General features: G+C 54.3%; 1 protein-coding gene across 1 annotated transcript; it reads left to right on the top strand.

Annotated features, from left to right (window-relative positions):
- Positions 1 to 201: 201 nt before the first annotated feature.
- Peds1 (plasmanylethanolamine desaturase 1) lies at positions 202 to 19,112 on the top strand. The gene is made up of 6 exons (XM_052184355.1): positions 202 to 416; positions 7,029 to 7,148; positions 14,725 to 14,816; positions 15,528 to 15,672; positions 16,759 to 16,971; positions 17,567 to 19,112. The coding sequence occupies exons 1-6, from the start codon at positions 293 to 295 to the stop codon at positions 17,686 to 17,688; spliced, it is 816 nt and encodes a 271-aa protein (XP_052040315.1). The 5' UTR covers positions 202 to 292; the 3' UTR covers positions 17,689 to 19,112.
- The last annotated feature ends 6,806 nt before the right edge of the window (positions 19,113 to 25,918 follow it).

The following is a 25,918-nucleotide window of genomic DNA, read 5'->3' as shown; positions in this document are numbered from 1 at the left end:
CCAGCTCCCGGTGCAGCGGGGACGCGCACTTCTGTCCTGCCTTCCGTGTCCAGCTGCTTCCAGCTGCGACTCCGCCCCTCGGCGCCACGGTTGGCTAAGGCCCGAAGGCCTGCTATTGGCCGGGCGCGTTGCGGGCGCGGGCCCCGATTGGCTGTGACGCGCGGCCCCGCCGCCGCCCCGCCCCGGCCGCCGCGCCCCGCGCCGGCCAGTCATTGGGCGGCGTGATCTCGCCGCGGTTCCGCGGCCGCCGCCGCCGCAGGCAGAGCGCAGCGGGCGGGCCGGGCGACGGGCCATGGCGGGCACCGAGGACGCGCCGGGCCGGCAGCCGGAGCTGGACGAGGACGAGACGGCGGAAGGCCGGCGCTGGGGCGCACAGCACGCCGGAGCTCGTGAGCTGGCAGCGCTCTACTCGCCAGGTAGGACGGGCGGAGGGCCTGCGATCTGATGGGTGCTCGGCGCCGGGCCCGCCCCGACCGAACCCCAGGCTGTCCGAACTCCTGGACCCTAACCCATCTGAGCCGCCTGGATCCGAACCCTAGATCATTCGAAGCCCCCGGATTCGAACCCTGACCCATCTGGAGTCTACGGATTAGAATCCCAGCCTATTCGAACCTCACTTCGACCCAACCCGTCCGAACCCCCACGAATCCAAACCCCAGCCCACCCGAAATGCCCAGATCTGAACTCTACCCATATCCGAACTCCAGCAGCCCATTTGGACGCCCTTGGATCCGAACCCCACTCCATCCCAACTTAACCCTTCCTAACCCTGCCCCCATCCCAATCCCAGCTTCCACCCAAAGCGGAACTCCGGGGCTTTCAACTTTGCAAAGAGCATCTCTAGATCTAGGGACTCCAACCAAACCCCTTCCTACTCCAAGCCGTGAGGTTTTGGGGTTGCAGAGATTTAGGAACAGCACCAATGCACCTGCGCATCCGGAGTCCTAGCCCCAGGGCACCTTGGGCAGTTTAGGAACCCCACCCTGGCCTGCCTTGAGTCTCCAAATCCCAGTCCAAAGCTTCCGGTTCTCAGGCAGCGAAGCCTTTGACGTCTCAGCCGCAGGCACTGCCCTTAGCCACCTAAACTCACGCGCAGTCCTAGGACCCCCCCGCGTTAGGAGTCTGCACCCTGCGCGTTTGTTTCCAAGACTGTTGGTTGCAAACTGACCCTCCTCCCCCTTTCTGGGACTATCAGTTCTCCAACTACTAGGGCCCCGATTTGGATTTCAGCTGCAGAGTATCCCGGGCTCTCTTCCGCACAAGCTCCATCATGGTCCCTGCTTCAGTAGCTGCAGTGAACTTCTCCCCTCCCCCTCCCAGTGGGCCCGGCAGCCCTCACCTCTTACTGGTAGATTCTCGGCAGCGACTCGGACCCTTTTGAGTCAGGCTCTGTCCTCTCTCACACCCACACACTAGCTGCTCTTTAGGACTTTGTGGGATACCCATGTTTGCCAACCCGGAGCCCCTGGCCCTGGCTCCACCCCTTCCCCCAAGGCCAGGTCCCCTCTCTGGTTCCTTAGCTCCTTGACTTGCTGCTAGCCTAACAAGCTCCGGCTCCATCCTGTTCTCCAGCTCCCTGGGAACCTCAGCAATCTCACCCCCGGGCTGGGTATCCCCAGGGGTTGAGGAAATGCCTGTGCACTCCCGGTGTCAGATTGCAGCCCTGAGGCCCCTCTGCCAGGGTGTCTCCATGAGTTGGCTTTGTTATCCTGTGTTCTATCCGTTCCCTTGGCTGGGCAGCCACAGGGCACAGCCCTGGCCTGGGTGGGGCCGAGGCCACTACCCTCTTGGCTCCCTGCCCTGGCTGGCCAGCGTTTGATGCTTTTTCAACTATAAGTGGCACATGACATAGGACCATTTGCTTCTCTTCTTTGGGTCCTAGGTCAGTGAGGATTGACCTCGCCTTGGGTTTCCGGTTTGAATGTGTAGTTTTCCACTTGTCTTGGGTGTTTGGTCTGTTCTGCTGGGTCCTTGGCCTGCACCCAAACACCCACCCTTGAGACCTGCTCTCCTTGAAGGGGGCTGGTGGCTTTCAGAGTGGTTAACTGGATGGGCTGGGCGGGGCGGCCTCTTCACCTGGTCACCCACTGTCATGGCACCCACTGTGTGAGTGACTTGTGTACAGTAGGCAGTCCCTGTGATTCACCTGGCCAGCTGCCCTTCCCTGAGCTTGAAGCAAGCAAGCGAGCGAGCCTTGTCTTGCTGGTCCTCAGGCATAGCCTGGGACTTGAAAATGGAGAGGAAGGGACTCAGTGTGTGTAGCTGGGCTGTCCTCACAGCCTACTTTCTACTCGTTCCAATTGTTTCTTCATGCTTTCCCTGGGGGCCACCTCCCACCCACTCCTCTGTGATTAGGTATCAGTACCTGAAGAACAGCTATACAGCTTCAGACAGCCTCCTGGGCCTTCTTTCCTAACCTAGAAAGGGAAAGACTGGTCAAACTGGTTCCTCCAAGTTCCGCTCAGTAGGTCTCCCTGTCTCTGTCCTCTGAGCTGTGTGGTCTTTGAGAGGTGTCCTGGCCTCTCCTGACCTGACTTGTAAAAGGATCAAGGGAGCAGGCCTGGTGTGTATTGAGCACCTAATGGTATATTTAGTCCCTGTTCGCAGCCCTGAAGGCAGGCACAACTTGAGCTGGCATTTTAGTGACAGGCAGCAAGCCCCCAAATAATGGCAACAGGGTTGCAAACACTGTGTGGCAAAAGCAACAGGGAAAGCGTGAGGCAGGGGCTTGCCACGTAGAGAGCCTGTATCAGGCGTTATTGAAAGGACGGTATTTGAACACAGAGCTGAAGAGAGGATGGGCAGGAGGGACCTTGAGAGTGTGTGTGTGTGAGGGCCAGAGATCAAGTGGAGAGACCCTGAGGTGGGAGTGTGCCTGGCACACGTCCCCCGCCGAGCACGAGGAACCTGTGGGCTGGAGCAGAGAGAAGGCCCTGCGTCCCAGGACCGGGTTCTTGAGATTCCTGGAGCTGACGGGTGGATTGTCAGTTGACAGCTGATAGCAGTAAGTTAACAAAGATGCCATTTACTGAGTGAGCCTCTGACTTACACAGGCATTTCCCCCGCATGCTCCCGCGTCTTGAAACATCAGACCTATTTATGGTTATGCCACTGCCACTGGCGCTGCCACAGAAACGCTGTGCATCTTTGACATCTGGCTTTTGGGGAATCCGTGGCACCCCAGGACTACCCTGTCCATGTCTGTGGAGGCTTAGCACAGGATGGTAGCCTTCCCTGCATCCATGGGGACTACCCCCCAGCACCAGGACCAAGATGATGAGAGTATAGTTCTTGTTTGTCAACTTTCACCCTAGCTGTAGAAATTAGCCAATTCTAGGACAGCTGTCCAGTCTGTTTGTGGGGCTGGCAGCAGACACTGGGTCATGTGTGTGTGTGTGTGTGTGTGTGTGTGTGTGTGTGTGTGTCTCGAAGCAGGGTGACCAGGGTGGGTAGGAGAGAAGGGGATGGTCAGGGGTGAGGTGGTAGTGACCCTGGCATTCAGCTTAGTTCTGTACTGTGTCAGAGTCACTGAAGGTTTTGCTCAGTGCCCCACTTGTCTGCCTTTCTCAGCAGTAACCCGAAAGCGAGGCTTGAGAGGAGCCTCGGGAGTTTGGTGGGTCCTCCCTCCCACCTTCCTTGGGCAAGGTGGCACTCGGCGGGGCCAGCTACAACCTGCCACTTCATAGGTGCCCCAGCTGTAAGGATAAAAGAGCCCAAAGGGTTCACATCCAACTGTCCATCAGCTTGGATGGCTGTGAGTATTCTCTGCGCTGGAGGTGTTGAGAACCATAGGGTAGTGACCCGACCTGTAGGCCTGAAGTTAAACCCTGCATCACTCCAAAATAGGCCTGACTGAGGCCATGCACAGGGCCTTGGAGCCACTGTGGGGGTCTGTCCCTGGCCAGGCCTGGTCCCGCTGCATTGGGCTGAGCTCCGTCTGTCTCTACCTCAGTTTCACGACTCTCCTGCTGGTCTTTCTCCCTGTGGTCTCATCTTTTTATTTCCCTGGTTTCTGCTTCCCTAGCCCACTTGTCCCCCTGGGTCTGGTCCTGCCCTCTGTCCCTCTTCTCTGCTCTCTGTGGTGCACAGGATCTGATGGCCAGAGGCCTGCACGAGTGTAGGGTATTTGGGGCAGGAAGAGGCTCACCCTGTGAGGTAGGTGAGTCTTCCTGCCTTTACCAGGCTCTGTCCACGCCCACCTCACACAGGCACCCAGGCCAACAGGTGGGCACTCAAACCTGGACGGTTACTGCTACACCTTGGCCCAGGTCACCAGGACACCTGAGTCCCGAGTCAGCAGCCTCCCCATACGCACCAGGACCCCTTTGATTCCTTAGTAAGGGCCTCCCCTCCCTCCCTAGCCTGTCTGTTTAGGTCCCGTGACTTCATGGGCTTGCCACGTTGGTGGCCTGGTCCTGTGTTCTCAGGGCTAACCAGAACTAGGGATATGTTTGGTTTTAAGTTGAAGTCACGTTTTTTAAGAAATCAGAACAAACTTGACCAGAGGGTCCTGTTTGCAGCTGCGCCTCGTCCCCACGTGGCGGTCACCAGCTGATGTCACCATTATCATTGTCATCGCTTTAGTCTAAGCCTTGGCTGTGACTCTGCCCACTTGTCAGTCTGTCTGGCCGGCCGTCCATCCATCCATCCGTCCATCTCTCAATCCCTACGGGTAACCAGGCAGGTTGGCAGGGAGAGTTCCCTGTCCCTTGTCTCCACCTGGGCCCCCTTCCCCCCACCCTTGGGGCTTCCTGCTTCAGAGTCCTGCTCCCTACCCACAAGCAGGAACCGGAAGAGGTAGGCAGGCAGGCGGTGGCTCGAAACGGGGCTCAGAAACAGTGCAGCTAAGGGAAGGATCTGACGGACACCTCAGGCCTAGATCGGCTCTGTGACCTCTGGGGGTCTTGCCCCCCACTTGACCTTGGTGTCCTCTTTTGTAGGGGTGCATGACCCCTGAGTCCCCTCTTCCAGGGTCAGTCTTTTTTGGATGGGCTGCTGCCCAGGCACGGGCAGAGTCTCATCTGCTTCCTAGGTGCTGAGCATAGGACGCATGTATGGTTCGTGACTAGATAGATGTGTTCATCCCACAAGCACTTACTGAATACCAGCTAAGTGCCAGGGCCTGGTAAAGAGCTTGACCCACATTCAGGTAGGGCTGTAGCCCTGGGGCGAGTCGGGGAGGGGGGGCGGTATAGGAGAATCCCAGAGCAAGAGATATTCTAGAGCTTTCTTCAGGGGCAAGGCGGTGGACAGCAGGCTTGGCTTGGGCCTTCATTAACCCCATACACGAGCCTTCACCAGGACAGCAGTGTGGTAGAGAAAGAGGGGCAAGCGTGGGCAGCAGAGCAGGCCAGGGGGTGGTTGAGAGGAGGCTGCAGCGCACCCCTGTGGCTGGCAGGCTGAGCTGCCGTGGGCTGTCTCCCTTTTCGCTTTTCCCTCTGTAGCCTCTGCTTCTGGGCAGGTTCTGGGTGCCTGGTAACAGTAACTGCTTGGTTGATGTTAAGCCCCAGTGATAATCACATCGTCACATGAAGGGTCTCTGTCCTCTGGGACCAGCTGCCTGGAAGCAGGCAGAAGACTTGCTACTCACATTTTTTTGTTTTTGTTTTTCTGTTTTTTTCGAGACAGGGTTTCTCTGTGTAGCCTTGGCTGTCCTGAAACTCACTCTGTAGACCAGGCTGGCCTCAAACTCAGAAATCTGCCTGCCTCTGCCTCCCAAGTGCTGGGATTAAAGGCATGCGCCACCACAGCCCGACTCACGTTTAAAAAAAAGAAAGAAAGAAAATTAAAGCGCGTTGCTGGAAGAGAACTTCTAATGTGCTATATCAAAGGGAAACCATGGGGAGGGCAGCCTCGGGTGGTCTAGAGGCTTGGCTTCTGTATGGTTTTCTTCTATTTAGTGTATACATTTAGCATATATGAGGATTTGTGCCACAGCACGGTGTTGTGGAGGGCAAAGGATGGCCTGTGTGGGGGTTTGGTTCTTTCCTTCTGTTATGTAGGTCCCGGGGATTGAACTCAGGTCATCGGACTTGGCGCCACGTGCCTTTAGCCGCCAAACCATCTTGCTGGCTCCTTTATAGGGTTTTGTGTGGTGGGGCCTTAGGCAGCCTAGTGCTCAGCTCCTGACCCTCAAGTTTACGAGTGAGTGTGTGTGTGTGTGTGTGTGTGTGTGTGTGACAGACAGACAGACAAGCACAGTTATGGAGGTCAGAGGAGGTCAGTTCTCTCCTGCCGTGTGGGACCCATGGACTGATCTTAGGTGATCATGTTTAGTAGCATGCGCGCTGGTCTTTCTTCCTCATTGATATCGTCATCAACACGTTGCCTTCTGTACCTCCATAGAACCTGGGCAGCAGAGAGGCCCTTGGGGTGGTGGGGTGGTTCTGGCTCATCCTTGGGCCATGGGCCCAGAAGTTTGACATCTCCACCAGAGCCACAAGGAAGGACCTGATGGTCCAAGCTTTGTGTCCATGAACAGAGTGCATAAAATGGAATCCTCATACCCGAGTCTTCAAGTCCTACGTCTCCCTGGTCACCTTCAGCCTTCTGGAGACCAAACCTCTGCCTGGCTGCACGCACCCAGATGCCAACCCTGGAAGGCCTAATGTCCCCAACACCCTATTTCTCTTTGACCCTGAGGCTGATGGCCTGTGTCCTGCCACATGGAGGCTGGGCCGGTTCTGGATGTCCCCGTGTTGAAGGATCAAAGGCTTCTTTGCTTCGGATGATCACCTGGGAACAGATGGTGCCAAGAAACCAGTTAAAATTCAAGGGTGTCATTAAGTTCCCACAGAGGTCCCCAGAAAGTCTGAAGAGAGACCAGCATTGGGACCTGTCTGTCAAAGAATCGGCACTGGCAGGCCCAGTCACAGGCACTCCACATGGGCTTTAGTAAAAGCCCCGCTTCTGAGCCGGTGGTGCTGTCTGTGGAACGGATGGTTGTGGGTGCTTGGCACAGTCCAGTGCTGCCGTTGAGCGAGGCTCCCGTCCGTGCCTCACACAGCCCTCTCCTCCCCTCCCCACAGGCAAGCGCTTCCAGGAGTGGTGTTCCGTGATCCTGTGCTTCTGCCTGATCGCCCACAACTTGGTCCACCTTCTCCTGCTGGCCCGCTGGGAACACACACCCCTCGTCATCCTGGGCGTCGGTGAGTGCGGGGGTGGGGAGGAGCCTCTCCAGGTCATGGGCCTTTGTGCAGTGGAGCATGCCAGCTCAGGGCGGCCTCGCTCGATCAGCGCCTGCTCCTCTTGGAGCATTCTATCAGGTGACACAGTGACAGCACCTCCAGTTCCTGTTCCTTACATTCTTCTTTTGGAACACACTGAAATTCAGCCGCCCCTCCCCCGCCATTGCCCTCCCTCACCCCTCCTCCCACTGCCCGGTCCAGTGCGCTGACCAGGCGGCCATTCCACTTGACAGCCCCAACCTCAATATTCCCTCCTTGCTGCTCGCTGTTCAGCCATCCTGGCCATACTCTCGGGGGCGCACACACACACACACACCTTCCCTTGGGGGCCTTTGTACAAGCCATTCACTGTGCCTGTAGCACTCGCTTCTCAAGACTCCACACTTTTGACCCCCAAGATCTACTGACAGCCACCTGCTTAGGCAGGTCCTCCATGATGGCGCCCTGCCCCACCCCAGACAGCCCTATGAGTGTGGTGACTGCAAGCCTTTCATCTCAATACTTGGGAGGCAAAAGAGCGTCTCCTGTGAACTCCGGGCCAGCCAGGGCTACATAGTGACCAAGTCCTGCCACACACTATCGCCCGAGCCTGCTGGCGTACCTCCAGCAACTCAGAAGTTAGATTTTTTTTTTCCCTGTTTCCTCTTCTGCTGTATCTCCAGCCTAGGGCACGAGCCCTGGTACACGGCAGGTGCCGAGAATTCAGTGAGTTGGATGGTATATGTGGAGTGGGGTGTTGTGTGCTAGGAATTCCTGATGTTCCCCGCCTCGGCCAGGCTGAGCCTCATCTGAGAGGAGGGGCCTGCAGGACACTTAACCCTTCAACCTGAAGCACATGTGGTTGTAATGTCCAGCTGCAATCCTGGCTCCAGCTGGCTCAGTTTCCCTCCTTCCCAACCAATGATTGTCCTCTGGCTCAGGTGTTTGTTCTCTTCCTCTTCTGAGCCCCAGGGCTCACCAAAGGGTTGTGGAACCCCTTGGTCCTCCCCGGTGGTCCGCCCTGTGGCTTTGCTTCCTGATCCCATTAAAAGCATTGTGTCTGCCTAAGCCAATAGTGTACAAGCCAGCTAATCAAGCAGTCTCACGGTCCAGGGGAGTTTAGCCTGCTCTATGCTAGGGAGCCCAGGCCCCATCTGCAGGAGTCCCCAAACCTCCACCCCACCCCATAGGAGTACTTAGCCCAGAGCTGGGAGGCGCCTACAGCCTTGGCTGGGCTGGCTGCTGCCCATGTCCACTGGCCCAGGCTACCTCGGTCCCTGCTCAGGTTGGCAGTGGATATTCTGTGAGCATCTGCTGGGCCATGCCCTGAGGTGGCCACCTCCCTGGCAGCAGTATTGTCCAGAGCAGGATTCCAGCATTGTCTTCTGCCCACTGGCCCTGGCCTGGGTTCTCAAGCCACACCCTCCCTGGCCAAGGGTGGGTGGACACCCTGTAGTAGGTCCAGCCGTGTGCCATACAGGCAGGTCACCACCTTCCCTCGCTGCCTGAGATGTGGGTTTCTGCAGCTCCCAGCCAGATCCTTGAAGCCGAGGTGACCAGCTCTCCCACGGCACCCAGCTTCTGGGCTGATAAGGGCAGGTAATCCCCTGATAGCAGTGTTTACACAACCCTCAATCGATTTAAATAGCCGCCCTGATTTGTCTGTTAACACGCAGGTAGCTGCCGAGGGCACTGTGCCAACTTGTTTCTATCTCTTCAACGGTTCCCAAAGCCCCAGGTAGCCCCGGAAACCAGAGCTTAAACTGAAATGATCCTAGTCTGTAAGGCCAGGCTTGTGTGATGCAATGCCCGAGAGCTAATCAAGATAAAGCTATGGTTGTTAACAGCCTGAGGGACGAAGATGTGGGAAGAAGCTTGGATCTGAGGCAGAGCAAGTGCAAAGGCCCTGAGGCCGAAGATGTGGGAAGAGGCTTGGATCTGAGGCCAAGCATGTGCAAAGGCCCTGAGGCCGGTGTGTCAAAGGAGGTCTAGTGGCCTCTCACCTGAAGTGGATGAGTGAGTGGGACAGAACCTTGGGGGTCTGGACAGTGGGTTTTTCTTGAGTGTTGTGGGAAGTCACTGATGAATTTCTCATGGGAAGATGGTTTCTGGTGCTAGGACCCAGGGAGCGGGTGGTGATAGGTTTTATGAACTCTGAGGAGCTGGGCAAATGAGCTGCGTGAACAGTCAGGCTGCTGTAGGGTGAGCGGTGGGTGAGGTAAGGGATTAGCCGGTGGCAGAGGAGAAACAGAAGTAGCCCATGGAAGGCCTCGGATGGACGGCAGGAATGAGCCCAGGGAACAGGGAGAGCTGAGAGGGCCTCAGAGTGGGAGCCGCCAGAGTCGGCGGCACAGCAAGCAAAGGTCCCAAAGGTCACTGGTGGCCGAGACAAGGACAGTGTGTGGTGACGAGCTGATCATTCTCTTGGGGAGAGGATGCCGTGGATCCCTGAAGGGGCAGCTTGAAGACCGAAGATGGCAGGGATCTGCACTGAGGCCCAGAGCCATGCTGCCCGAGGCATCTGGGTTTAACAAGTGCCCAGGGTCCGTCTGCCTAGTCTGCCAGCCTCTGAGCTCCACGCAGCCCTCACAGTGTTGCTGTCGCTGGATAGAGCTGTCCTTGTGCCCTTCCCAGTGTCTGAGGGGAAGGATGGTGACCAGGCCAAAGCTGCTCCCAGGGTGACCCAGCCACCAGCCACCACCAGGGCTGGAACAAAGAGACGTCTGTATCTGCTGTACCCTGCCCCCATTAAAGGAGCCTCATGGGCAACTGAGTGCCCTAGAAACAGCTACCAGGCTGCAGGAGTTGAGTCTTTTCCTCATGTGGTGGGAGAGGGCACTCTCACCCAGGTTAGTCCTGACACCAGCACCGAGCATATCTCTGTGAGTACCAAGGGCCAGCCATCCTACAGATGGCAAGACTGAGGCTCACAGAGGGATGCCAGGCTCAGGCTACAGGTAGCTGCTGCTGCTGGGGTGCTTGTACCAGAGCCCAGAGCTGTTGGCACCCTTGTACTTGTTTGGCTGGTTTCTGCTAGTTAAGGGGGCATGAGTCCCGCGTAACTCTCATTTCTCAGACCTGGGTGTGAAGCTGAGTGTGGTCCTCTTGCCTCCACATGGGTGACCTTAGACAGTCCTTCCCTGCCAGTCTCAGTGGGCCTGAGGCCTCTGGACAGGTCAGGTGTGTTGGGGCCTGTCGCTGGACGTAAAGGGAGATGACACTGTTCGTGTAGATGGCTCTCTCACAGTCCCAATATCCTGATCATCCTGCTTCTCCTTCAGAGTGCCAGGTTTCCTTGGTAGCTGTTTCTGCAGGGTTGAGATGAAACCCAGGGAACCCAGGGAACCCAGGGCTTCGTGCGTGGGATAGTACTCTCCAAGCAGTCGCTTTTAGTCCAGTTCGGGGTAAGGAAATGATGGAAGCAGGCTTTGAAGCCCCACACTTGTGCCAGTTAGCACCCAGTGAGGCTACTCCGTGCTATGTTCTACCGTCGGTCGCTTGCCTCTAGTCTCATAGCCAGTGTCCCCTTCCTATCCCAGGGTCCCATCTAGGCTAGCACAATCTGGTTACCTGTCACGGCCCTAATTGAGAATCATCGGTCTGTGTCAGTTTCTCAGCCACAACCCAGGCCACCTTCGAGTTCTCTCTGTAGCCCAGACTGTCCTAGAACTCCTGATCCTCCAGCCTAAGCCTGGGCCTCCTGAATGCTGGATTACAGAGGGACTCAGGCCCATGTATGTACCAGGCAGGCGGTCTCCCTCTGGCCCTGCACCCGCCATCTTGGCTGACTTGGGAACACTGGTTAGAATTACTAGGGTGCCTCGGAGTCTGGGGTGGCGATGCACTCCCAGCTCATTTTGGTATCAGCACAACAGGTCAGTGCAGCTTGCCACCATGAGGTCACTTTGCCCTATTTCACCTGTTACGCTGACCCTCCTCCCAGCCCCTTTTGAAACAGTCTCACAGTGTGAACGTGAGTGAGTAGTGAGGCCCGCACAGCCCACTTTCCTAACGCCCTTGGCAGTGCCGGCTCCAGGACAGAGGCTCCCAAAGGCCACCCTGGCTCGGCTTCCTAATGCTGTTCTAGTGTGTTCTGATCACAGAGGACTAACTGCCCAGAACAGTGAAGGGGAAGGAGCTTGACCACACAAACTTAGTTGGAGTCCACAATGCACTGAAGTCCAGTATGCTCTGGTTTAAAAACCAAAGTGTCAACCACAGAAAGGAAGGAAGGGGGGAGGGAGAGAGACAGAGAGAGAGACAGAGAGAGACAAACGGAGAGAAGGGAGGGGAGAGAGAGAGAGAGAGAGAGAGAGATTGATTGATTGATTTATGGTGTCAAACAGAAGTCAGGCATAGTGGTGAATGCCTTTAATCCCAGAACTTGGGAGGCAGAAGCAGGAGGCGCTGAGTTTGAAGCCAGATTGATGTACACAGCATGTTTCCGGCTAGCCAAGGTTACATAGTGAGACCCTGCCTCAAAATAAATAATAAAGTGTGGAAAGAATTGGGGCTGGGTAGATAGCTCAGCGGATAGCGTGCTTGCAGTACAAGTGGGAGGATCAGAGTTCACATCCCAGCGCCCATAGAGAAGGAATCCAAATGTGCATAGCACCCTGCATATAATCCCAGCCCTTAAGAGGTAGAGGCGGGCCGGGCGGTGGTGACGCATGCCTTTAATCCCAGCACTTGGGAGGCAGAGGCAGGCGGATTTCTGAGTTCAAGGCCAGCCTGGTCTACAGAGTGAGTTCCAGGACAGCCAGGGCTATACAGAGAAACCCTGTCTTGAAAAAAACCAAAAAAAAAGGTGGATCGCCAGAGCTGCGAGTCTTGCGTTCAGCCAGAGGTCAGTAGATAGAGCGCCCAGAGGAGCCTTCATGTCACTGTCTGTCAGGGTGTGTTAACACACCCGTCACCCTCGAACTTGAGGATCAGAGCAGTTCAAGACCAGCCAGGGCTACACGAGTCTCTGTCTCAAAAACACAGTGTCTCTACTGCCCTCGGCCCTAGGATTGGGGGAATCTGAGCTCACAGCTTCTTCCTGAATGAGCAGTGCAGGGCTCGGAGAAGGTCTGTGTGCTTTGCACCCGGCAACGATGGTGCAGGACTCAGCAGCAAAAGGGGAAATGGCCAACGCACATGACACACGAGTGACTCCAGATGAGCTAGCCCAGAGAAGCAAGCCAACCCCAAAACACTAGCAAACAAGGTGTCACAATGCCACCCCTTTGCCCTGCGCCCCCTGTGCTGACTGACACAGTGTCCGTGGCCACCACCCTGTGACGTTGGCAGAGTTGAGCTGTAGCAACTAAGACTGTGTGGCCACAGAGCCCAGCGGCCTCCGTGGCTAGCTCTGCATAGGAAGTTTGCCGACCCCTTAGATTCCATGTGGAGAAGGAGCCACTCGGCAGTGACCTTGGATGGTCAGAGAGTGGTGCAGCCTTGAGTCACCGAAGCCTGCACACCACTGCATGCAGGTTAGGTGTGGTTCTAACCAGACTGGGGAGGGAAGCAACCGTCTCACAGCCTGAGCCCAACGTTCAGGACCAGAAGCCTGAGCTTGGAGTCCCTGCCATGCCCCACCACAGGCACCCCGTGTTCCCCATAACTGTCAGGACAGCAGTGTTTAAATCTACCATTGGCCTCTGGATGATGCTGGGGCAGGCGTCTGGAAGGATGCTGAGACCAAACGAGGCAAGAGGCTTAGCGGTGTGGTTAGTTAGAGATAGGGCCCCCAGCCCTCGCTCGCTCGCTCGCTTAAAGGCAATGTGTCTACACCACTCATAGCAATGGGTTCTTCAGCAATGCCCAGACCTACTGGGGCACCAGGCAGAAGCAAGGCCTCTTCCCGGCACTGTGTTTTCACTGAGCAACAGGACTGCCTGTGCTTGGATGGGTGAATGGAGCGATGAGTGGGTGATGGGTGGAGGAATGGGCAGATGGTGCCTAGATGGATATTAGGTAGGGGGCGGGTGTATGCGTGGTGGGCGGGTGCATGCGTGGTGGGCGGGTGCATGCATGGTGGACGGGTGCATGCGTGGTGGGCGGGTGCATGCCTGGTGAGCAGGTAGACTTGTGCATAGCTACCTTAGCAGCTGCCTTTAAACAGATTGAACTCTGTACCCTGCATCCTTTCTCCTGTCACCTGGGTCATAGTCTCACTCTCTAGGGCATCACCCAGGTTCTCACCCACAGTCCTCACAGCACCCCAAGGCCTTGGTCCCCGTCAGCGAGAGGCAGAAGGCACTATTGCAACTCAGAACCAGGGCTTAGACAAGCAGTTTACAGTGAGAAACTGTGGGGGAGGGGAGGGGAGTGGGAGCACAGCCCTGCACAGATCCTCATTCCCAGCTACCTCCTGGGTCAGCTGAGGGCCTACTGTGTGCCAATCACTACAGGTCATGCAACACTGAGCCCGTTGATGTCACAGAAGCAAGGTCCAGCCCTAAACCAGAGTGCACTGCGGAATTCGGGTCTTGGGAAGGGCATGGAGCTAGGACCCTAAGCGGCGGTGGGGTGGGGGAAGAGATGTCGAACTGCATTCTGGAGAGGAGGGATGTTCCAGGCAGTGGAACAGTGAGGGCGAAGGCTCAGAGGACAAGAAGGTGCAGAGAGTGAGGGGAGGGTGGGGACACTGCTGGTCACTCTGCCTCAGTTTCCCCACATGTTCGTGGATCCTGCTACGAATCTCAAGGCCTTAGTCGTGACAGCTGTGCCACTGCCGTGTTTGACTCTGGCTCCATACCTCTCTCCCAGCCTGTGGGTCACCTCTGTTGCGTAAGCTAAATGCCACCAACAGAGGTAGGGAAGTGACAGAGAGGCCACAGACAGAGGGCGAGTCCTGCTGAGACAGCGCCTGATAAACAGTCACCACTGCGTTCTTTTACCACTCCTGCCTGACCAGAAGAAAATGGGGCACAGAGATGTTAAGTAGCACACACGATGTCACACAGCTCATGCGTGGAGGAGGTGGGACTGTGGTCTAGATCTAAGGCCTGTGGTGACTGTGAGGGGGCGGGTACCCCAAGCTGGTTCTGAGCATATTGAAAGCAAACATCGGAAAAGCTCACAGGACTGACTCTGTGATAAAGCCAGGTGGGGTAAATAGGTGGGGTGGGGACGTAATTGCAAGTAAAGAATTGCTTTTGTTTGCTGTAGCCCAGGCTAGCCTCAAACTCTGGATCCTCCTGCTGTAGCCCAGGCTAGCCTCAAACTCTGGATCCTCCTGCTGTAGCCCAGGCTAGCCTCAAACTCTGGTTCCTCCTGCCTCAGCCTGGGTTCTGGGATTCTAGGCAGCTCAGCTGAGGCCTCTTTAACACCTAGGTTGTGCTCCCGCCTCAGCAGGTGAGTCTGCTCTGTGCAGACCAGAGGCGGGGGTGATGTGCTGAGACTCTGTCTCCTGGGCAGGGGCCCGGATGCTTGGCTCTCGTGACGAATGGACAAGTGGGTAAACAAGCAAGCTTGTGGCAGGGTGGCCCTGGCGGGAGGGTCAGGGACGTCTGTCAGGGACGTCTGTCTGCGTCCCTCCGGCCCTGCCTTACATGCTTGTTGCCCACAGTTGCAGGGGCTCTCGTCGCCGACTTCCTGTCAGGCCTGGTACATTGGGGTGCTGATACGTGGGGCTCTGTGGATCTGCCCATTGTCGGGAAGGTGCGTATGCCAGGCTGCGTGACTGTCCCAGGGTTAGTCCCCTAAGGCTGGACTGGGGATCCCTGAGGTTGGTAACCCCCCAGGAGGGGGGGTCGGAAAGCCCCCTGGAGTCTCCCCTCAAGTCAGGGCCCATCCTGTGCTTGCATGTAAGCCATCAGTGAGGCTCTCGGGGTTGGGCAGAAGATTGAACCCAAACTGGTTTTTTCAGTCAAGGATTCAGACCCGGTCAGTGCTAAGTTAAAGCCTCACTGAGCCAGGGCAACCGCCTTTTCAGAACGGAATTTCCTTCTCTGGGGTCTGCTTTCTCCTGCTGAGTTCAGGCCTCTGCTCCTGGCTGCCAAGAGAATTCTTTCCCCCAGAAGCAGCCAAACTCCCAGCTTGGTCCAGCTGCTATCACACAGTGGGCTCTGGTCAGCCGTTCCTGGGTCCAGGTAGACAGGGTCCCCTCTGTTTTTGTGGGAACCTCTTCACCTGCTTCGGGGTGGAGGTTGTCTCCAAGGCCCTTCCAGTATAGGTGGAAAGACTGAGGCGCAGAAGGTTTGAGGAAGGTCCCATCAGTGTTTTGAAGCCATCTTGAACAGCAGCCTGCCAGACTTCCCCAGGCAGGGTCTGTCAGTGGCAGGGTAGGTGGGAAGTTACAGGAGCAGGGTCTGGAGGGCACCAGCTTCCCTTGGCTGACTGGGAGGCTGTGCCCATACCCTGCCCACCTAGGCCTTCATCCGGCCATTCCGGGAGCACCACATTGACCCCACAGCCATCACAAGGCACGACTTCATCGAGACCAATGGTGACAACTGCCTGGTAACGCTGCTGCCACTGCTAAACATGGCCTACAAGTTTCGGACCCAGAGCCCAGGTGAGACCTGCCGTTGGGGGTTCCTCAGGGTGTGCATGAGGGTCAGAGTACCCGGGGAGGCTCCCAGGGTATGCGTGTGACATTTAAAGTGTTCTCTATCCTTAGGGTGCCTGTAAAAGGTGGGCGTTTCGCCTGAGATGCATTCCCAACCTCCCGGGGCATTCTCTAGTTCATGGTCCCCAGGGTCCCTCCCGCCTCCTTCACGGAGCTGCACATTTGACACGTTCCCTGTGTCACGGCCAACCCAGCCCTTGTTCTGTTGTATTATTTAAAGAAAAGGCACACTATGAGGACGTGGGTGGGACCTAGTAGCCAAGAGCTGGCCCGCTGTGCCCATACTCTGGGTTCAATCCCTGCACCTGGAAAAAAGGCAAAATGTGGGCTGTGCGCTGAGGCCTGCATTGCCTGGTTTTGATTCTGGCCCACTGCTGGGCATCAGTCAGGTGAGGCAAAGCCAGAACTTCTGGTAGCTGGTGACATCACCCTTTGGGAGGAACAGAGGATCTTCCCAGGGCCAGGGATGGGGGACTGCTGGGCCCACCTTTACTGACAGTCCTCCCAGAAGCCCCTTCTCCATAGACCCACCCCCTACCTCTCTCCATCCCATGAGACAGAAGCCCACAAGTGAAGGCCTCCAAAGGCCTGTGGCTTTGCTCTCTTCCAAGCTGAACCCTGTGGAGCTGTTGCACCCTAGAAACCCACAGGACCCCACAGAGCGGTGTTGCACCCTAGAAACCCCAGGACCCCACAGAGCCCGAACCCCTGTCCCAGACTCTGCCCGCCTCCCTTGCTCTGTAGATGTCTTCCATCCAGAGACACGCCCTTGAGTACTTGAGTGTCCTCAAGTCCTGCCTCAGAGATCCTGACCCAGAGACCCTGCTCCAAACCCACGCAACCCACAAGTGTCAGCAGGAATCAGAACCCGGCCCCAATGGCCGCAGAGCAGCCCACACTCTTAGCCAATCCCTGGCTGCTTCCAAATCTGGAGATTTGATGGTAGAGGTTGAGGGGGGGGGCGGTGCTCCTGGCACAGGAGCTGGTCAGCCTGTGGGGCAGCTGCGAAGGTCACATGCCCTTGCCCCACAGAGACCCTGGAGCAGCTGTACCCTTGGGAGTGCTTCGTCTTCTGCCTGACCATCTTTGGCACCTTCACCAACCAGATCCACAAGTGGTCGCACACGTACTTAGGGCTGCCATGCTGGGTCACCGTCCTGCAGGACTGGCACGTGATCCTGCCACGGAAACACCATCGCATCCACCACGTGGCGCCCCACGAAACATACTTCTGCATCACCACAGGTGGGTGGTGCCATCCCCGAGGTCGGGGGTTGGGAGTGGGAGGGCATACAGCCTTGGCCTACCCATTGTTCTCGGAACACTCATTTTGCTCATAGACTGTTACATGCCAATATTCTTCTAGGTCACAACCATGAACACACTGAAGCCCCTTCCCCACACCAAAACCCCTTCCCCACTTCAAACTTTTGTGACTCCAGACACTCACTCAGCCAACAGTTTACTCGGTGCCTATTTGCTGCCCTGAGCTTAGGCTCTAATAATGGACAGACAGACAGACAGACAGCCTTGTGGTCGATAGGTGGAATGGTACACACCTTTAGTCCCAGCACAGAGGCAGGTGGATCTCTGTGAGTTCGAGGCCAGCTTGGTCTACAGAGTGAGTTCCAGGACAGCCAAGTCTATACAGAGAAACCCTGTCTTAAAAAACCAGAAAAAGAAAAAAAAAAGGTCGTAGTGATTGGGGGAAGCCTGAGGGAGGGACCCAAGCCCCACTCAAGGGAAGTCTCTCTCTGTGCCCCACCTCTGCCTGTCTCCTGAGGGTGGTCCACCCTAGGGCTGGCTCTCCTCACCAGCCCCCTGACTCTGTCTGCTGCAGGCTGGCTCAACTACCCCCTAGAGGTTATAGGCTTCTGGCGGCGCCTAGAGGACCTCATCCAAGGCCTGACGGGTGAGAAGCCAAGAGCGGACGACATGAAATGGGCCCAGAAGATCAAGTAACATGTCTGGACTCTTGGTCGCCAACCTTCCCGAACCTGAACTGAAGCCATCTGCCAAATCCCGGCGTCTCTGAGCTCCTCCTTCAGTGAAGAGAAGTCCCCTGGGCTGGGCCCCGGGCACCCCTAGCCCACCCCCAGTGACACAGAATACTTGAGCCACCGACTTTTCATTTCCTCTTCTCCTTTTTTTCCCCTTGGGCCTACCTGGCCACTGAGCTGCTTTGAGGCCAAGCCTGGCTGCAGGGGCTCACCCGGTCCTGCTGGCCAGCCCCAAACTGTGCATCTGCTCCGCACGCCTGCTCCCTGGCCGATGAAGGGTCACTGACATGCGTGGCCTGTCTCAGTGATCAGAGAGCCCCCAGAACGCGTAAATGTCCCTGGATCGTGATCCTCCCTCAGCCCTGCAAACCGACCCCAGAGGTCTAGGTGGGTGGGCCACCCCAGCTGCCACCCACGGGAGGCAGAGCTGGGCAAGGGTCAGAGGGCAGCAGGCAAGGAGAGGCCAGGATGTCCTGCCCACATGCAGATACTCCCTGTCCCTTCCCCTGGTTCGTCTGTTCATGTGTCCAGCCACATCTGAGATCTCCCTGTGAAGACATCTTCATGGGCACAGCTCTTAATGAAGGGCTTGGTCATTTAGGGAAGGGACACTGTGTCCCTTCTGGCCAGTGTGTCAGAGGAGGAAGAGTAAGGCTTTTTTATTTGGATTTTTTTTTTAAAGGTGCTTGCTTGTCTGTAATGTAAATAATAGAAAGCCTTAATATCTTTCTGTAACATGGAGTAATATTTTAATGTCATGTTTTGGATGTATATAATATATTTATAACAAAGGAAGCATCTTCTTCACTCTGGTCGCCGTGTGGTGTTTCCGGATGGCTGCATAGAGGGAACTAGCCCCAGCCTGAGGGAGGGGGGCTTTATCCCCTGACAGTGACGTCATCTAGACTTATGTATTTTATGTTTTGCTCGCATGTGTGTATATGTACCATGTGTGTGCCTGGTGCCCACAGAGGTCACAAGAGCATGGAATCCTGGATGACTGAAATACTGTGGGTACTAGGAAAAAAAAAAACAGGTCCTCTTAAGTGCTCTTAACCAGGGCGCCATCTCTCTAGGCCTGGATTTTTGTTTTTTAAGGCGATGTATCATATACTCAAAGTGACCTCAACACTTCTTATAGAACCAAGGCTGACCTTGAATTCCTGATCCCGTCCGTACCCTTCCAAGTGCCGGGATCACAGGTGCGAGCCACCATCCATAAGACCTTTCACCTAGATTGTGCTAGAGCACTAGCTGGCTGCCCTGTCCCAGAAGTCCTTTAGGGGTCCTTGGCATCAGATGTGTGTCATGGTTCTAGTCTGCTGGACCCAGACTGACTGTGGCGGGGCTGATCTAGGAAAAAACATAATAAATAAAGAAAACATACTGCAGTTTCTTTATTAAAATTTTTTTTTTGTTTTAATATTTTGTTCTCGGGCTGGTGAAATGGCTCAGCAGTTAAGAGCACTGACTGTTCTTCTGCAGGTCCTGAGTTCAAATCCCAGCAACCACATGGTGGCTCACAACCACCTGTAATAAGACCTGACACCCTCTTCTGGTGTGTCTCAAGATAGCTACAGTGTACTCATACATAAAATAAATAAATATATTTAAAAAAAATATTTTGTTCTTTGAAGAGGCAAGGGCTCAGTATGTAGCTCTGGTTGTCCTGGAACTTGCTCTGTAGACCAGGCTAGCCTTGAACTCCCAAGATCTGCCTGCTCTGCCTCCTGAGTGCTGGGATCAAAGCATGTGCCACCAGGCCCAGCTCACAATGCAGTTTTACGAGGTCATCTGTGAAAAACTGCGAATGAAGCTGCCTTGGAGAAGCAGGACGGAGGCTACTGGGACAGGAGGCCATTTGAACAGGAGCTGGAGGAGGGGCAGCCTGGGTTGAACACAATAGGTCTTGGGACGGGACGGCATGTACAAAGGCCCTGGGGCAGGGGCAGGCTTGCAGTTAGATGCTGGGGTGATCACAGGACTAGCCGGCACAGAACAGGAGGAAGTGAGGAGAGCGGCAGCTGTTGCAAGGCCCCATGCCACCTGATGGACATTTTGAAAGATTATTTTTTGAGCAAGCACTTCCAAGGCACCAGAATTTAGTAGTGAACATACATTCTGGTTGTATCTAGTCAAGTTGTTCTGTGGCTCCAGGCATGGTGAGTCAAGCCTATAATCCCGGCATTCAGGAGGTGAAGGTAGGAAGATTATAGAGGTTCAAGGTCATCTTTGGCTATGTAGCACGTTTGAGGCCAACCTGGCCTATAGAAGAACCTGTTTCATTAACAAATAAACAACAAAGAGCTCTAGGATAACTTCTGCAATACTAATAAAAGAGGGAAAGGGGCTTGTTGAGGACACAAAATGATAATAATCTGAAAGACATTTTTTTCCTTAAAGATGTATTTATTGTATGTATATGAGTGCACTGTAGCTTGCTTCAGACACACCAGAAGAGTGCATCAGATCCCATCCCAGATGGTTGTGAGCTGCCATGTGGTTGCTGGGAATTGAACTGAGAAGAGCAGACAGTGCTCTTAACCACTGAGCCATCTCTCCAGCCCACATTTCAAACGTGTATGCACACACACTTAAGAAGATGCACCTATAGACCAGGAGGGGGCGCTAAGTGTCAATGGAGTCCTTTGAGGCCGGAGATTTTCCCAAATCTAAAGCTGGTGTTCTTTCTGGAGTATTCCTAGCAGGCCACAACAATCTTGTGTCTTGTCCCCTCTCAGACCTGGGGTTAATGGCATGCATGGGACAGACAGCTTATTAGCCACCACGGGTCCCAACGACGACTGCTTGGTGAGTGATTTTTAACTACTGAGTCATGTCTGTAGCATTTACTGGCCAAATGTGACCCAGCACTTCATCGTCCTTAAAGTTAGCCAACACTGGCCACTGCAGCCAGGACCACTGAAGGGGGGAGTGTTAGTGTGCGTGAATCCATTAGGGTTAGGAGATGCCAGGCCTGGAGGCAAGGGCCTATGACTCTAGCTATTCTGAAGACCAAGGCAGAGGATTTCGAGAGTTCTAGACGGGAGGCGTTTGAGGCCTGCCTGGTCGGCACTTTAACAAGTGCATCAAAAGTAAAAAGAGGCCTGGGACAAGGACAGATGCAGGGCAGGTGCCCAGGAGGTGAGCAGAGGGAGCCAGGGTTTAGGTGGCTTGTACTGCCATCTGGTGACAGGTCGGGTTAGTGACATGCAGGGCAAACGGGGGTTTACAGTGGACTTAGGTCAGGCATCTTCCGTGCCCACTGCCCAGGCCTCCCTCAGAACGGTGTAGACCATGAGCTGTAGGTAGGAAGACTAGCAGGGTCCTATCCAGTCCACCGGGTTTTCCAAGACTCAAGTGCATTCTCCAAATGACTGCAGGCAAAGAGTGCGTTTCACAACGCAGAGTGTTCAATGTCCTTGTAAAGTGCAGCTGTCGGCTGTTTCAGCCTTTCATTTCCTCCCAGCGTCAAGAGGGTGTGTGTGTGTGTGTGTGTGTGCAGCAAAGAACAGACAGCCTGCGACACCTAAGCGACTGCACAGGCCCTTCACTGATGCAGCCTGAGATTTGAGTTTCCCAAGCCCCTGTCGGTTTCTCTGTCAAGGCACATATGACATGCTTGCTCTGTGTGTGTGTGTGTGTGTGTGTGTGTGTGTGTGTGCAGGTGCATACACAAATGCATGTGTGCATGCCAGAGGTCAATGTCAGGTGTCTTCCTTTCTGCCTACTTTATTTTTTGAGACCAGATCTCTCACAGAACATGACCCAGGGATGCTTCTTTCTGTCCCCCCCCCCCAGTGCTGGAATTATAGGCATGCTGGCTTTGTGTATGGGTGCTAGGGGCCACCCTCACTCTGGTCCTGGTGTTCACACCGCAAGCACTTTCCTGAACCCAGCCATTTTCCCATAACCACCTCCGTTCTTCAGACCCAACCACTGGTCATGGGAGGAGATCATTTCAGGCTCAGGGACTGCAAACTATATTCCAGGACAGCTTTGCTCCTGAGTGCCACGGGCATTGGGGTCAGTTTCTACAAAAGGTCAGGGGTGTTTGTGCTTTGCATTTTAATCGATTCCTCCCAGGCTGTCTCCTGTCCCCGAGGCTGTCTCCCTACACCCTGGCAGCTCAGGAGTCAGGAGATCAGGAGTCAGCTCTCTGCCCATCTGACTTGTCTCCCCGACTATATTCCTGACTCTGAGACATCCTGGGACTTAAGACATGCCTGGAGGTGCTCTGGTGTAAAATATACATTTTAAACCAGAGAAATAGATGCATCAGTCCTTGTGAGTTTATGAAGTGTTCACATTCCTCACGACCGTTTCAGTTTTCCTGGAAGACAGTTCAGTTTTCCTTTGGAAGGACAGGGGAGGTGTTGAGAAAGTCTTACTTTGTATCGACACAGCCCAAGGTGGACTGGAACTCTGTGTGTAGGCAAGGTTGGTCTCAGATTCTTCGCTGTGATCCTCCTGCCTCAGCCTCCAGAGTGCTGGGGTTACAGATGTGAAGCACTGCTGTACCCTGTGTAATGGCCAAGTAGATCATGTTCTGGAAGCACATGGGACAGTAGAAAAGTGTGCTCTGGTGTATCTGTGGGGCTGTTTCCAGGGTCAGTCAGCTCTGGGTGCCCTGAATACAGCACCACCCCAAGGCTGCAGCCTGGGTGAATAAAGATAATGGGGTGGGGGAAGGAGAAAGCTGCAGAGAGACCAGGAAACTGGTCAAGTTTAGTGTTTGCTGGGCATGTGCCAGGCATTCTGCTATGAATTCAAGACCAGCCTGGGCTACATAGCAAGGTGAAAGGGAGAGTCACGTTAGAATGGGTGGGGAGCGGCCAACCTGGGCTACATAGCAAAGTGAAAGGGAGAGTCACGTTAGAATGGGTGATGGGCCAGTCTGGGCTACACAGCAAGGAGCAATCCTGAAGGGTTGGGGAGGGAGAAAGAGGAGATAGCTTGAAGTCCCGGATCTGCTGCTTACGGGCATGTGACTCAGGTGTCCGTCGCTTCGTGACGACTTGAGGGAATTGGTCCTCTCCTTCCCACCATAGGTTCAGGGGTGGAATTCAGATTCCAGCTGTCTGGCATATGTGGCAAGCGCTTTTGCCTGCTGAGCCATCTTGTAAGCCCTGGTGTAGACCAGGCTGGCCTCACACTTGTGATCCTTCTGCCTCTGTATCTTCCCTACCCTACTGGAAAACACAACCACAGCCAACCAGCCTCTTCTCGCTCTTCGTTCTCTGTGCTGCAAGGTTCAGTCTCCCCACACTGCACCTCAGACCCCTGGCTACCTGCCCTTCCTGCCTGCCCGCTTAGCCACCTACCTGCCTTTCCTTCCTTCCATTTTCAAATTCTGTTTTATGTGTACGAGTTTTCTGCCTGCCTGTATGTCTGTGTACAACATGCATATCTGGTGCCCACAGAGCCCTCAAGAGGGCATCCATTCCTTGGAACTGGAGTTGATAGACAATTGTGAGTCACCATGTGGGTGCTGGGAAATGAACCTAGGTCATCTGAAAGAGCAGCCAGTGCTCTTACCCCCTGGCCTTTTCTTTCTTGTCTCTCTCATTCTTTCTTTCTCCTTCTGCCCTTCTGTAATAGTGGACATTGAACCTTGGGCCTAACATGTACGAGGCAAATGCTCTACAACTGCAGCTTTAGACTCCTTGGTTTCAATTCCTTGATCTCCAACCACAAAACCAACACATACAAAATCCAGACACTGCCCAGGGAGCTGTGTACGGAGAAACCGCAGACTGGGCCTTGGGATGAGGTCTTGTAGCAGACAGCCCTTGGGGAGATCTGTAGCCATTAAGGAATTGCTAGCCACAAACCCCTTGCAAGGTCCTGTTTCATCTCCTGAGTGTCCGAGGCCATAGCTCTCCCTTCTGGATTTTATATTTAGAAGCTGGGGCGTGAGATTGTAGCCATGGACATCAGTTTTGCTGTCACTTTTTAAAAAATTATTTATTTATTTTTGATTTTTTTTCGAGACAGGGTTTCTCTGTATAGCCCTGGCTGTCCTAAAACTCACTCTGTAGACCAGGCTGGCCTTGAACTCAGAAATCTGCCTGCCTCTGCCTCCCAAGTGCTGGGATTACAGGCGTGCACCATGACCACCCCGGCTCTTGCTGTCGCTTTTTAAACTGACTTTAAATGACGCATGCCTTTCCTGTCCAGAGAGACTCCAGGCTCCCGTGTTTCCCTACTTTGGTAGAGCAGAAGTTATTTTATTTTTCCTTTTTTAGACAGGGTCTTGGCGCGTTCTCGCGCTGGTGCCAACAGCTCGCTGCCCCGTCGGCTTGCACTGCTGAGCACTGGCCGGCCTGTTGTTATCTTGTGGAGACTCTGACTCAGAGCTCCAAAGCCTCTCCTCCCAGCTTGCTAGGTTCCCACTAGTGGGCCGCTACCACGCCAGCCCCATGCTTCAAAACCCCCATGGCCTTTGTGGTGCACATCTGGCAAACCCACTCTTCGCCACCCTACCTTTCTCTCTGGAACCCAGCCGAGTTGCCCTGAGAAGGAAAACACCATACAAACTTAGTTCAGAAACAATGGTAACTCCATCTCTGAGCACAACTAGAATCCTAATCTTGTAAGCCATATTAAGTCTATTTCCTCCTGTGGTGAATCTTGGTGGAATCGCTAGGAGACACTAGTGACTACATCTTGTCCTCCACTATCCCTGTCCAACAGGGCCTCTCTCTCACCTCCTCCTCGCTTCCCCCCTCCAACCTGGAAGTCCCTCCTCCTCACCCAGGGATCCTCTCCTTTATTCATTAGGTGATTGTTCAAAAGAAGTCACATGAGACTCACTCCTTCTCCACAACCCCTCCCAGGAGAGCAGAATTAGCATCAAAATACAAACTGCACCAGGCCCTTCCGCAATGGGGGTCTCACTGTGTAGCCTTGGCTCTTTATAAGGCTAGATATGTACATCAGACTGGTCTGGAGCTTGCTATGTAAACCAGGCTGGCCTTGAACTCATACAGATCTGCCTATCTTGGTCTTCTGAGCATTAATATTAAAGGCATGTGACATATACCCAACCTGCTTTTCTTTTTATTAAAAAAAATATATATATATTGCCAGACTTGGTGGCATGTCTTTAATCTCAGCACTTGGGAGGCAGATGCAGGTGGATTTCTTGCCGGCCTGGTCTACAGAGCAAGTTCCAGGACAGCCGGAGAGGTACACTGAAAAACCCTGTTTTGAAAAACAAAAACAAGAATAGCTGAGTACAGATGCTGGTGGTGCACACCTTTAATCCCAGCACTCAGAAGGAAGGCAGAGGCAGATGGATATTTGTTAGTTTGAGGTCAGCCTGGTCTACAAAGTGACTTCCAGAACAGCCAAGACTGTTAGAGAAATCTGTTAGTGAGTTTCTTTAAAAACCCAGTTGTGTTATGTGAATATGTTTTTATTTTAATCCCAGGTGTAGGGTAAGAGGCTGCTTCACAACAGGTGATTATGATTTGCCTCATGTTCTAGCAGGGGTGTGGTTTTGCCAGCTTCATATACTTCTGAGAGTGTGATGTTTGGAATTCTGGGAACTTCTGAGAGGGTATAAATGGTGGAGCCTGCGGCAAGGAGCCAGGTGCATTCGGAGGAGGCTGCTGCTGGTTCCTGCTGCTGGTGGTTGCCATTGGAGATAGCCTGATGACTAAGATTGGTCTTATCCAAAGGAACTGGGCACCCCTAATCAGCAGGAAATAGTTTTTTTTTTTAATCTTATTTTATTTTTTCGTTTTTTCTTTTTCTTTTCTTTCTTTTTTTTTTTTTTTTTCAATTTGGTTTTTTCGAGAGGGTTTCTCTGTGTAGCCCTGGCTATCCTAGAACTTACTCTGTAGACCAGCTGGCCTCAAACTCAGAAATCCGCCTGCCTCTGTCTCCCAAGTGCTGAGATTAAAGGCGTGCGCCACCACCACTGGGCTAGAGAAAATGTCTTTTTTATTTTTTAAGACTTATTTGTTGTTATATCTAAGTACACTGTAGCTGTCCTCAAACACACCAGAAGAAGGTGTCAGATTTCATTATGGATGGTTGTGAGCCACCATGTAGTTGCTAGGATTTGAACTCAGGACCTTTGGAAGAGCAGTTAGTGCTCTTAACCATTGAGCCATCTCTCCAGCCCCATGAAGAAGTTTAAAGAGGCCTATGTTCCTTTCCCCTCTAATCTTTCTCTCTTATCT

The sequence above is a fragment of the Apodemus sylvaticus genome, chromosome 5, assembly GCF_947179515.1.
Source record: "Apodemus sylvaticus chromosome 5, mApoSyl1.1, whole genome shotgun sequence".
Lineage (NCBI taxonomy): Eukaryota > Metazoa > Chordata > Mammalia > Rodentia > Muridae > Apodemus > Apodemus sylvaticus.
This window is presented reverse-complemented; position numbering and strand designations above follow the sequence as displayed.

Coding starts and splice junctions, on each gene's coding strand:
- Peds1 (XM_052184355.1), top strand. CDS start 293: ATGGCGGGCACCGAGGACGCGCCGGGCCGGCAGCCGGAGCTGGACGAG. Junction 417..7,028: donor GGCAGCGCTCTACTCGCCAG/GTAGGACGGGCG, acceptor CCCTCCCCACAG/GCAAGCGCTTCCAGGAGTGG. Junction 14,817..15,527: donor ATCTGCCCATTGTCGGGAAG/GTGCGTATGCCA, acceptor CTGCCCACCTAG/GCCTTCATCCGGCCATTCCG.